Source organism: Convolutriloba macropyga, chromosome 3 (genome assembly GCF_964194025.1).
Source record: "Convolutriloba macropyga chromosome 3, txConMacr16.3, whole genome shotgun sequence".
Taxonomy (NCBI): domain Eukaryota; kingdom Metazoa; phylum Xenacoelomorpha; order Acoela; family Convolutidae; genus Convolutriloba; species Convolutriloba macropyga.
In genome coordinates this window covers 74,432,675-74,446,740 of record NC_134470.1, presented here as the reverse complement: position 1 = coordinate 74,446,740, position 14,066 = coordinate 74,432,675, and the positions used below count along the sequence as shown (strand labels likewise).

The following is a 14,066-nucleotide window of genomic DNA, read 5'->3' as shown; positions in this document are numbered from 1 at the left end:
CAATATCACGAGCATCAGATTTAAATATCCTTTACTGCATCAGTACCTTATTTTATTAGCATTTTTACATGCGCTATTTTTGTTAAAGCCCTGGTACTTCTCTTAAACTTTCTTCGGTATGTTTCCAAATTTAAAATTTAACCGTATACCCAATTCAAATTTTAGCTATATTATTTTCTTTTGAAACTAATGTCCCACAAGTAGTCGAAGAAAGAATTTCGGCAAAATTTTTGGTTTTTTTTTCTTATAAACTTTTTTTAACACTTTTAGTTGTTCGCGCTGGCCGGTTTTCAAATTGATAGTTGCGGCTTAGCTCAATTTTCTATTGCAGAGCTTTGCTTTTTATTTGCTACAATGTTTAAGCAGTCAAGTCATACAAAAATTGATTGCTTATTTTTAGAGAATTTTTTCCCTGTGGTGTTTCACTGAACCAGGAATTTTAGCAGGCTTAAGACCTGATATTAAAAACTACGCTGATAATAAATCTTACAACGTCAACGATGATGTTAGCTAAATTTTGGCGTGGATTTGATCGAATGAGTTTGATTCAACTGGTTAACCTTTCATTCTTCCATTAAACAAAGCAAACTAAATTTACAATGCTTAAACAGCATTTTAATCACGGAAAAATGTTTCCGTTGTCCTCAGAAACTTCATCACTGTACCTCAACGTTAGTTAGACTGTATAATGCAGTAATTTGCTTGGAATATAGCGACACGGTGTATTTAATAGGCCTTCAGCAAAAGCTCTGATTCTAAGATATTATGAAATCAAAACAGCTGAATCACTAAGTCATTCGAACTAAAAATTGAAGCTAACTTTTATAATTTTGTTACAGGTAAGAGAAGCTACCGTTTACTTTTTTTTACATTTTGAGCACATTTGCGGCATTTTGCGAGGCAAAATTTTTGAACAATTTGTACGTTTTTTAATTACCTCTCCCGGGTGATTTTTTGTAAAAAATGCGGGGATTGTGGTGAATGCGGTGAGAAAAAACTCTTTCACTGCATTTCACCGCATTTCTTAAAAAATTCACCGCATTTGTTTTTCCAACGTTTATTGAATCTGATTTAAATTCACAAGAAATTTCAGAGAATTTTTGGACAGTTGGCGCAGTGGAACAAGAAGTTGAAGACATAAAGGAAGTTCGAGGTTCGAACCCGTGTACGTAAGTTTTTTTTGTAATAAAACCGAAAACGGGTTGAAGATAAAAAATTTAATTCACGGCAAAAAGAAATACGTGATTAAAATTATTTTTCCCGCATTTCCTACGAAAACTCATTGCTAGATTCCAACGCGGGTTACAACACGTAATTTACTACTTTCCTAACCACATTTTTGAATGTAAAATCTTGTAAGGATCTTGCAATTTTCTCGCAAGGTTTTGAATTCAAATACACTTTTCAGAAACTCGAGTCATCAAACTCTTTCTTCTTAAACTTTAACTCGCTTAATAAAGGGCGAAAACAGTTAGTTTGATTTGTTTTGCTTATTTTTTTCAAACAAAATATTTATAGAGAAATTAACAGTCGAATTTAATTTTAATATTGATATGTCGCAAAAAAAAACAAACTATAATCCTACCACACAATCTTCCCTCAAATTTTCCCAAGCTCGGTTTAAAAAGGAGAAGGATAACACAAACAGAACATACTGGAAAATCTCAAAAGTCGGTTTTAAACTTGACTGGAGAAAATATTCCGAAATATTATCAGCCATTTAATCACTAACATTCACGTTTTAGCTTGGCCAGTCGCCTACTGCAGCCAATCTTGCAAGTGAATTAGAAACTTTACAAATTTTTTTTCAAGCGAATTGAAAAATTTGCAAGAATTTCGCGAGTGAATCGAAAACTTGGACGAATTTTGTGAGAAGATGAAATCCGTATGCTAGATCTTGCCATAAACCTTGCAGGATTCTTGTAAAGTTTTTTATTCATGATAACTAGGGTTGTGTCTTCTTCTAATTGCTGCTTCTTTTAATAGCGATTCATAATATTAGTTTGAAAAGAACCTTGATACTTGAGGAAAAGGGTTATAAATGCCATGTTTACTTTTAACAATTCTACACAAGAAAAAAGAAGCTTACAATTATACTCAAGTACAGATAACTCAGTTTTTTTTGTATTATTGTTAAAATGATTAACTGTTTGTCGCATTTAGTCTAATTGATTTTGTAGATTTTTGTAATTTTCTCATTATATTTCAGTTATTATTTAAAGCACTAATTCTTATCGCTATGTAACCTCCAGTACCAAGCTGAAAACTGTAAAATTTAATTTTCTTCTACAAGCTGATACAAGAACTATTAATAAGGAGGCGGCGCGTTGAGATTTTGCAAGTATACTATGACTTTTAAACGATAGACAAATTAGCACTGTTTTATTCCCCGTAACAATCTGCACAAGTTTGCAGGGAAGCAAATTTCCAGCTAAAATGTCTGTAAGCATGTATTGTTCATTGCCAATTTAAAATACATTTTGTTTAAAAGTTTAAACTGGAGTTTCGAGGGATTAATTTTAGTGCAACAAATTTTCCTTTTTTTTCTCAAAACTTGAACCGTTTTGTGGCTGCAGCTCTAGATCGTGTTTTAATCTACTGAACATCAACTGAAACCGTTAAATTAATAAATTGCAGTGTGACAACACTTGCAATTGAAATGTAGTTATTCAAGAGACAAAAGTATAAAAAGTAAAACTTTGTCAAAGTGATTGTAAACGTTCAGTATAAAGTGATCTTACCCTCAATAGAAAAACAAATGGATAAATTTTATTTCGTTTAATTAATTAATTACGAAAGTTTGTTTAAACAAAGTCATAGCTGATTCCCAAATCGTACGGTACAAAAGTAATTGAAAGTTTTGGAGTAATTGATTCTTAGTAGAAAATTTTGTTTCATTTTTAGGTAATACAAAATGTCCTGGATGTCTTTTTTGTTTGTTTATTTCAGAACCAAGAGTAAAAATAAATATTTTGAAGAACGAAAATGATTATAGCTAAGATTATCCAAAACCTAAGCAATCTGGCGGCATGAAAAGACAAAAAATGTGGAGTATATTGACAATTGTAATCCTCTTCTCCCTGAAAATTGAAAAATGTCTCGTCAGTGGCGGACTCATTTTTTCAGGATCTTGGAAAGGAACGCGATATGTAATTTTCTGGACAAAATATTGATCGGCCAGAATTGAACTAACAAACAAAAACGAAGGCAGTTCCTAACGCTCCAAGAAAATTTGTGGGCTGGAACAATTCTATGCTCTCACCAAGATTGGACAGTCCTAAACAGCGATTTCAATGTAGTACAAAAAGACTGCGCTCAACCTCGGGCCCAAATAAGCTATGGAAGGATTTTATTACACGTATTTTTCACCCTGGACTTTAGCTCAACCCGAAATTTTTGGCTAGAATTTTGTTCAACTAAAACAAACGAGATACAAAACGTGTTTTGAGCTATTGTCCAATCATGAGTCGAGGAGTAGTCGTTTAATGAGTTTTTTTGTTCCGACCCCACTTGTGGGGGGGGAGGAACTATATACTCAAATGGGATTTTTTTTGTTCAGTCAATTTTGGCCGATCGATATCTTCGTCGTACAGAAATGTGAGTGGTATCATTAAAAAGCTGGTCCAGCGTAGAAATTAAAATTAAAAAGATTTTTTTGATTTTCATTTTGATTTTCAAGCCCAATGAACAAAAAACATCGTTTTCAAGGAATTGCGCATGTTTTTTTTTTGGCTTCGATTCTGAGTTTTCATAATTTTAAATGAAAATTTTAAGTTCTTTTTGAGGTTTGTGCTAATTTTTTTGAGTCCTATGGCATGGATTCATTGACTAATAGTGCAATATGTTCCATGATGAGCCTTGAGTGAACATATCTAGTGCTTTGAAGGGACAGCTAATGGCTGTTAAGACTTAAAAAATAATTTTTCGAATTTTTTTGAACATTAAAGAATCATAAAATTATTATCAAGAACTGTAGGTCAGTACAGGGGTAACAGCACCCTCCTCCTTCCTACTGCAACCAAAATTAATCTGATTAGCGCTTTTATCTTCTAAATATTGGTTAAATGACTTCAATGACACAAGATTTCAAAAAATTTTAAAATTTCTTTTGATATTTTCGTATTATTGGTTACTTTTGAAATCTTATCACATTATCCAAATATTTATATCTCCCATTGGCTTAAAGAAGATGTTCAGTGGATCACAGATAAAAATTTCTCAGAAAAATTTATGGTTTAAATGGCTTCGACACGTTCTTCTCGCACTTTTCTTTTGAAATTTTGGTTTTTGCCTGTTTTTGTTGTTGTTTTAATAGTCATAAGACTTATTGTGATATCTTTTTGATTACCTATGCATGATCAACATAAATGTACTCCCATGGGGGCACCTTTGAGAGTATTTATTGATTTCCGTTGAAAGCTTTTGAAATTTATGGCTGTTAAGAATTTAAATATAATTTTTCGAAAAATGTTTTTGAACACTAACAAATCTTGAACTTTTTTGTGAACTGTTAGTCAGTGTCAGTACTGCAGGACCCACTTGCTCTCTATTGCAACTAAATTGAATCCGGTTAGCGGTTTTATCTTCTAACTATTGGTTATATGACTTCAATGACACAAGATTTCTGTTCCTTTTTTGGTTTTTTTAGGATATTTTTGTATATTGCTTACTTTTGAACTCTTATCACATTATCCAAACATTTTACACATTATCAAAAATAATTATAGCCTCATTGGCTTAGAGAGGGTGTTCATTGCAACACAGATAAATCTTTCAGGGAAAAACTAATTGTTTAATTGCTTTCGGCACTTTCTTCTCGCACTTTTCTACTGATTTTTTTGTTTTTGCCTGTTTCTGTTATTGTTTTCATAGCCATACGACCTTTTGTGATGTCTTTTTGTTTATCTATGCATGACAAAAAAACTTTTTGTCTCCCATCGGGTCATATCTGAGCGTAGTTTTTGAGCTGCGTTGAAAGATTTTGCGTTTAATGGCTGTTAGGAAGTTAAAAATAATTTTTCGAATTTTTTTTTGAACATCTACCAACATTAAACTTTTTTTCGTGAATTCCTGGTCAATGTCAGTACAAACAAAATTCATTTTTGTTCCACTGCAGCCAAATGTAACCTGGTTGGCGTCTTTATCTTCTACCTATTAGTTTTAAAAATTTAATGCCACGAGATTTCTTAATTTTTTTTAAATATTCGGGTACTTTATTTTAATTTTGGATCCTTTCGAAATCTGATCACATCATCCTGAAGCTGATAGTCCTAATTGGTTCAGGGAAGAAGTTCAACGGATCATAGATAAAGTTTTCAGAGAAGAGCTTACGATTTGAATTGCTTCGGACATTTTCTTCTGGCCTTTTTCTACTGAACTTTTGGTTTTTGCCTGTCTCTGTTGTTGTTTTCATAGTCAATAACTTGTAGTAAAGTTTTATTGCTGAAATTTGATTGGCAACCAAACTTTTTGTCCCATCGAGGCGTAATTTAGCGTATTTACTGGCTTCCGCTGGAAGCTAATGAATTTAATGGCGCTGATAATACGTGTTTCCTCAAAAATTTCGTGGTTCTAATGTATTTGTTCATAATTGTTGATTTTTTGAAATTATACTGACAAAAAAATAGAAATGCCATTGCTCTCAAAGAAAAAATAATAGAAAATAGAAGAATTTTTATTGAAAAGTTCATTTTTTTAATGCCTTCGACTTTTTTCTCGCTCATCTTTTTCTTGAATTTGATGTTTTTGTTCTTTAGGTAGCCGCAAATTGATGACAGGTCTCATAGTCTTGTAATTGAGGATTGAATGATTGATGTTACCCGAAGCAGTTAGTTTATAGTGAATAATCTTAAAATTTTGATAAAAATTTTCAAATATTTTTCCAACTTTTCAGTTTTTGTTGTTCTTTTCGTCAAATTGTAACTTATTTTCATCAATGAGAGGTCCAATCCTATTTCTTGTATTTCAAGAAATAACATATCTTTCGATATTATTTTTCACTAATATTTTGTTTGTTAGGCAAATTGCGTTTTTCTGAACGTTTATTGAGTGGCCAATTTTTGTGTTTCTTTTTCTCGTCTTTCAGAACAATCGCGTAATAACAGATCCCAAAGGTTTTCAGATGTGGCCCAAGTAAACTTATTTAATCTCTCAGTTAAAATCCTTCAGCTGAATTTGTAGAAATAACAACTGACATAAAAAATACATAATACTCAGATGATAGCTAACGATTTTATTGGTAGCAATAGTTTGTGTTTTCGCAAATCATTAGTTTTTTTTTAGTTTCTATCGCTCATTCTTACCAAAGAGAGGTACTTTTGGTTTTGTAATAATTTTTTAGTAATTTATCCAGGATTATTTAGTGAAATTGCCTTCATTTCTTGGTGTAAAAATATTGAATAATTTCTAAGTTTCGCCTCACTGTTCGTTCTTTTTGTCGGCTTGTTACCTTGTCCCACTAAGAAAACTCTCCGTCTGCTGTATTTTTAGGAAAAAGTAAACTTGTGTAGTTAAAGTTTTATCTGACTACTTTTTGACGTTGTTACTAGGTGCTTTTAAATTTAGATATTGACTTTTTGCCGTGAAATTTTTGTGGGTGCTAATTTTGTTGTTTGTTTTTTTGACTCTTAGTCTCATTGATGTCAGATCACGTTGGCGCTGTAATGAGTCATGGCATTATGTAATTCAATTAGTAGATAGATTGTGTAACGATTGTTTGAAACTCAAACATCTATTTTTATCTCTTCATTTGGTTGACAGTTTAGTCAAAAATGTAGATGAGTGCGGGTCGGAACATCATGTGCAAACGCACATTAACGAGCCGCCTTGTTTGACTCTAAAATTAACGTGCAATGAACCTGATTTATTTGAGTCGTTGAAAAGGGGTTAGGAACAAGCGGTCCCACTTGACACATTTTTTTACTACCCTGGAACGAGACTGAGTAGACTGTGGTCACCCATGGCCCCACGGAACATACCCGTACCGAACTTCAAGTGTAAATCAGTACTGGGCAATTGTAATTGCAAATCTCGCATGTAATATATTTTGCTCTCTTTCTCGCTTGAAATTTGCTTTTTCAAGCGTATATTAACGGCGCAAAAGACGAAAATTTAAACAATCATGATGGCGCAGGAAGGAGAACGAACTTCTAGGGAGCGAGAAATCGTGGTGATATGAATCAGTCTATGATTCAGTAATGACGAGGAATTGCATTTATACTGGCCCAGTTTTGAAACGCACTTGAAATTATGTACGGGTACCAAAGCCAAACTTCGGACAAGCCGAAAAAAACTTAGAACCAGAAACACCTGAGGCCAGACGGACGTACCAATACAGTCCAAGAGTCAGACCAAACAGACTAAAGCCAGAATCTGGGTCAGGGCAAAAAACTCAAATCAGGCCTTGAGTCAAACAAAAACGCCCAGACCCTGTGCCAGACCAAAAGTATCCAAGGACAGACCCAGGACCAGATCAAACAGACGTTGATCACCCTGGGTTAGCAGAATGCGACGCACAAATGAGACCATTGCACAGACCCAACACATCGAAGAACCGACCCAGATAAGCACTTTATCCTTATGCATTTTAGTAGTATAGTACTGGTTAAGTGCTTGAGTAGTTGCAACCCCTCGGTTAAAACTTTGACAATGGCTTTCAGACAATTTTTTTGGAAAACCTTTAAAAAATAAACATTCCCTTTTTTATTTTGATTAAATTTAATAGGCCTATGAATAGGTCTAGACCTCTGACACTTTTAACAACCTTTCATATTTTTAACAACACATAGGTTTCCTCTTTATTTAACTATAAGACTTTAAAAATCAAAAATCTTTGAGGAAACGCGTAGTATCAACGATATTGAATTCAAAAGCTTTCAACGGCAGTCAAAAAATAGGCTATGTTATGCCTCGATGGGAAGAAAATTTTGTTTGCTGGTAAACAGTTATCAATAGGACATGAGAATAGGTCTTATGACAATGAAAACAATAACAAATACCAAAAATTCTAAAGAAAAGTGAGAGAAAAAGTGTCGAAGCCAAATAAACCAAAAATTTTTCTCTAAAAACTTTATCCATGACTCTGTTAACGTTTTTTCTGAGCCAATGAGAGCTATCAATAATAGGATCATGTGATAAGATTCCAAAAGGAAACAAAATTACAAAAAAAAGTATTCAAAATTTAATAAAGAATATATGAAAACTCGTCGCACCGTAGTCATAAAGCCAAAAATTGAGAATAGAACAAATAAGAAGGTAAATTTTTGTTGCAGTAGAAAAGACGAGGCTCTTGACATTAATGAGACTGACTTGAAATATGCAAAAAATAGTTTAAGATCGGCTAACGTTCCAAAAATTTTCAAAAAAGTGTTTTAGGGTCTTAAGAGCCATTAGTTGTCCGCTCAAATCACTAGATAGGTTCACTTAAATCTCATTAGGAAGACTCTTTCATTTTCAGTTAACGTGTCTATAGCTCAGGACTTCAAATATTCAGTAAAAACTCAAAAAGAACAACAAAAAAAGAACATCACTCCTTGAAAGCTAATTTTCTGTTCATTTGGTATCATTGAAATGTAAATGAGGTTTGCCATTAACGGCAAATGAAAGGTGACTATATGAAAGGTGACTATTCTCTTAGTGACTTAAAAAACAAAAAATATACATTAAAACAAAAACAGCCCTAATATAGAAATCGATATGTTTTCTTGTAAATTTCCTTGTGAGAACAGAACTAGTCTTTTAATCGCCTTTCGTCTATTAGAACAACAATTTGTTGCATTTTTTTTAGCGTGAAAGGTAATTTTGAATTGAATTTTTTTTATAGAAATAGGTTAATTCGAACAAAAAATAGGCTAAAAGTGAACAAAAGTGCACCAAATATCCAGAGTACACAAAAAAATTTAACCTCGATAACTCCATCCAAAAAGCGAAATTCAGAAAAAACTTTTCAATTTCGAATTCTACGAGCTTTTTGATGATACCACTCACATTTCTCTTCTAAGAATATATTGATCGGCCAAAATTGTCTGAACAAAAAAAACTATTTAAGTATATAGTTCCTCCCTCTACAAGTGGGGTCGGAACAATATTATTATAGCGTTTTTAAAACTATTTTTGCTAAAAAATTGAGAAGTCAAGCAATTAGCGACCACAAATTAGTTTGAAAAGAACCCTGATACTTGAGGAAAAGGGTTATAAATGCAGCGTTTACTTTTACCAAATCTACACTAGAAAAAAGAAGCTTACAATTATACTCAAGTACAGATAACTCATTTTTTTTATAATTGTTAAAATGATTAACTAATTGTCGCATTTAGTCTGATTGATTTTGTAGATTTTTGCAATTTTCTCATTATTTTTCAGTTATTCTTTAAAGCACTAATTCTTATCGCTATGTAACCTCCAGTAACAAACTGAAAACTGTAAAATTTAATTTTCTTCTACGAGCTGATACAAAAACTATAAAATAAGGAGGCGGCGCGTTGAGATTTTGAAAGTAAACTATGATTTTTAAACGATAGACAAATTAGCACTGTTTTATTCCCCGTAACAATCTGCACAAGTTTGCAGGGAAGCAAATTTCCAACTAAAGTGTTTGTAAGCATGCATTGTCCAGTACCGATTTAAAATACATTTTGTATGAAAGTTTGAACTGGAGTTTCGAGGGATTAATTTTAGTGCAACACATTTTCCTTTTTTTCTCAAAACTTGAACCGTTTTGTGGCTGCAGCTCTAGATCGTGTTTTATTTAAACTACTGAACATCATCTGAAACCGTTATTTGATAAATCGCAGTGTGAACCATATTTAAAAATATGGCGCGTCAATCCGGGTGGGGGGGGGGGTTGATGGGAGGGAGGGTGCAATTATTCTGCAACCACTAAGCCGGAGTGGGTGCTATATTTGATTGCGCAAGTTTAGAGACCTAATTTCCTAATTAAAAATCCTTATATCTTCATGTTTTTTGAAATTCTATCAAGTTATTTCAATGATTTAGATGTAAACGTTTAGTTTTTGGTTTTAGTCGTGAAATTTACATGTTTGAGTTGACAACATTTAAGAAGATCGACTTGTTTTTCTTGCCTATTTTTGAGAAGTGAGAGCGAGGATTTGCTTTATTATAGAAATTCCAAAAACATTGAAATTTGTAAATTCCTTTATAGCGCTAAAACAACGAAATTAGGTTCCCGTCAATAATTTTTAGGATTTGTTTTTTTGAGCCAATTAAGTCTCAGCTTTCTTCGATTGATTTATAATCATTAAAAAAGCATGCTGAACATTGGTCAAGGAACGTGAACAAATATCAAGGAGGGTTACAAAGGCAGAAATTGTTCACATGCGATACCAAGTTTGTTTTCTCGTTAAACGTGGAAGTGTGAAAATTTTACTTCTTCAGATAATTATTTGACTTTCTCAATATCATTTCTGACAATAGCCATCTGAAAAAATTGTAGTTTTTTTATCAGAAGTTTTTGTAACCATTGCAAGACAAATACTCGAGGAGGCGGCGCGTTGAGATTTTGAAAGTAAACTATGATTTTTAAACGATAGACAAATTAGCACTGTTTTATTCCCCGTAACAATCTGAACAAGTTTGTAGGGAAGCAAATTTCCAACTAAAATGTTTGTAAGCAAGCATTGTCCAGTACCGATTTAAAATACATTTTGTATGAAAGTTTGAACTGGAGTTTCGAGGGATTAATTTTAGTGCAACACATTTTCCTTTTTTTCTCAAAACTTGAACCGTTTTGTGGCTGCAGCTCTAGATCGTGTTTTATTTAAACTACTGAACATCAACTGAAACCTTTATTTAATAAATCACAGTGTGACAACACTTGCAATTGAAATTTATTGTAATTATTCAAGAGACAAAAGTATAAAAAGTAAAATTTTGTCAAAGTGATTGTAGACGTTCCGTATAAAGAGATTTCACCCTCAATAGAGAAACAAATGGATAAATTTTTTTTCGTTTAACTAATTAATTAATTACAAAAGTTTGTTTAAGCATAGTCATAGCTGATTCCCAAATCTTACGGTACTAAAGTAATTGAAAGTTTTGGAGTCATTTGGTCCTAGTAGAAAATTTGGTTTCATTTTTAGGTAATACAAAATGTCCTGGATGTCTTTTTTGTTTGTTTATTTCAGAACCAAGAGTAAAAATAAATATTTTGAAGAACGAAAATGATTATAGCTAAGATTATCCAAAACCTAAGCAATCTGGCGGCATGAAAAGACAAAAAATGTGGAGTATATTGACAATTGTAATCCTCTTCTCCCTGAAAATTGAAAAATGTCTCGTCAGTGGCGGACTCATTTTTTCAGGATCTTGGAAAGGAACGCGATATGTAATTTTCTGGACAAAATATTGATCGGCCAGAATTGAACTAACAAACAAAAACGAAGGCAGTTCCTAACGCTCCAAGAAAATTTGTGGGCTGGAACAATTCTATGCTCTCACCAAGATTGGACAGTCATAAACAGCGATTTCAATGTAGTACAAAAAGACTGCGCTCAACCTCGGGCCCAAATAAGCTATGGAAGGATTTTATTACACGTATTTTTCACCCTGGACTTTAGCTCAACCCGAAATTTTTGGCTAGAATTTTGTTCAACTAAAACAAACGAGATACAAAACGTGTTTTGAGCTATTGTCCAATCATGAGTCGAGGAGTAGTCGTTTAATGAGTTTTTTTGTTCCGACCCCCCTTGTGGGGGGGAGGAACTATATACTCAAATGGGATTTTTTTTGTTCAGTCAATTTTGGCCGATCGATATCTTCGTCGTACAGAAATGTGAGTGGTATCATTAAAAAGCTGGTCCAGCGTAGAAATCAAAATTAAAAAGATTTTTTTGATTTTCATTTTGATTTTCACACTGGTGGTAAACCCTTAACAGTGTTTTATAAAATTGTAGAAAATACTTATTTTTAGTGTTTTTAAAAATTAGAAATGGTGATTGAGTATAAATATTAGGAGAATCTAGCGCGTTAGATACCGAGTGAAGCGTGTAAAACGGTTGTTATATTATTGGTAATTTTTTAAGTAATGGTAAACATAGGAATTGGGACTATCGGCCGTATTGTTCGCATTGACAATTACTGGTAGCTGTCAAACAATATGGACCTCTTTTTCATGCACATACCGTGTCTCCGTTTCTTTAGTCTGATATCAATTAATCTGAAAAAGGCCAAGACGTAATGCAAGATTACGCAGCCCAGCTTACGGGGTACCAGATTGGGGAAAAATAATTAATAAAAATTCAGCCTTGCCGGTGAATGTTTTTTTTCTGATATGGAATCACTGAATTCCAACAGCGAGGGTCGATAATTTCTAATTCTACAAACTCATTAACTGCATTAAAGTCATTAAATCTACTACAATGTAAAGGCTATGAATGTATGAATGAGCAAAAAAATGTTTTTTCGCTGAGAAAATTGATGAATTTCTTCCGTTTGTGCCCCTCATACGAAATGCATGCCCCAGTATCAAACCACAAGCCAGTTCAATGTGAACTATATTTAAAAATATTGCGCGTCAATCCGGGTGGGGGGGGGGGGGGGTGATGGGAGGGAGGGTGCAATTATTCTGCAACCACTAAGCCGGAGTGGGTGCTATATTTGATTGCGCAAGTTTAGAGACCTAATTTCCTAATTAAAAATCCTTATATCTTCATGTTTTTTGAAATTCTATCAAGTTATTTCAATGATTTAGATGTAAACGTTTAGTTTTTGGTTTTAGTCGTGAAATTTACATGTTTGAGTTGACAACATTTAAGAAGATCGACTTGTTTTTCTTGCCTATTTTTGAAGAGTGAGAGCGAGGATTTGCTTTATTATAGAAACTTCCAAACACATTGAAATTTGTAAATTCCTTTATAGCGCTAAAACAACGAAATTAGGTTCCCGTCAATAATTTTTAGGATTTGTTTTTTTGAGCCAATTAAGTCTCAGCTTTCTTCGATTGATTTATAATCATTAAAAAAGCATGCTGAACATTGGTCAAGGAACGTGAACAAATATCAAGGAGGGTTACAAAGGCAGAAATTGTTCACATGCGATACCAATTTTGTTTTCTCGTTAAACGTGGAAGTGTGAAAATTTTACTTCTTCACATAATTATTTGACTTTCTCAATATCATTTCTAACAATAGCCATCTGAAAAAATTGTATTTTTTTTTATCAGAAGTTTTTGTGACCATTGCAAGACAAATACTCGGGGAAGGCGATACTGAACTCAAAAAAATAAATTCAAATATATGCCAATTTTACGTTAACTTTATGAAAAATTTAAGTTAAAAATATAAGTGTTCAACGATGAATAAAACAATTTTAGCTCAGCTTTTGAACAGCAAAATTATTATGAACAAGCAAGTTATTTTCCAAAGTTTGCTCGAAATCCATTCAATTTGATTTTGGTTCTTGAGTTCTATTCCGTGCAAAAGATTTTGTAGTCTTTCCCTTTCTAGCCCCCCCCCCCCATAAAATCATAGCCCCCATTATGATATATTTACCATGATAGGGGGGGGCTATAAGCTATCAGACCAACTACTAGGCTGGGGGATGGCTATAATGGGAAAGACCCAGATTTTGTCCCAAATATGATATGATTTCAAATTCGTGGTTTCAATTTTGGAAATATTTTTTTCACTTTACAGAAGAATACGCTACTGGTCGGGCCGACACGTCAACTTGAGATAATACTAATCACCGATTTAAAAACTGGACGAGTTCCGTATTGGTGTCACGTGCTTTGTTTTTGCTGCTATTAAAATATTGATAATTTGCACAAAAATATTACATAAGTTTAAATTTGATTTAGAGATGAACACATTTTGGACAATAAGTCTACTGGTGTTGCTTTGCTGTGTGATGGAGCCCGTGAGCATGGAGGAAACAGAATTGGGCGCAGGTTCTATGGAATGGCCCATAGGTGATATAAGCAACGGGTGCATCATTATGGGAATATGCAACAACAATGAGAAAAAGAGACTCAAATAGCAAAGAGATGCTGTTTATTAAATTTGTTGTGAATTATCCTCTCTGATGAATTATACTTTCTAGCATGATGTAAT

The 14,066-nt window shown here is 33.2% G+C and overlaps 2 protein-coding genes across 2 annotated transcripts in view; one reads left to right on the top strand and one right to left on the bottom strand.

The window, feature by feature from the left end:
- The window catches only part of LOC142336737 (sialate:O-sulfotransferase 1-like), a 29,293-nt gene extending 15,301 nt beyond the window's left edge, over positions 1–13,992 (top strand). The window contains exon 5 of the mRNA XM_075385647.1: positions 13,814–13,992. Coding sequence (XP_075241762.1) covers positions 13,814–13,992 — 179 coding nt within the window. The remainder of the gene's footprint in view (positions 1–13,813) is intronic.
- Positions 1–14,066, bottom strand: part of LOC142336460 (uncharacterized) — a 537,002-nt gene that overhangs the window by 423,015 nt on the left and 99,921 nt on the right. The window lies entirely within an intron of this gene.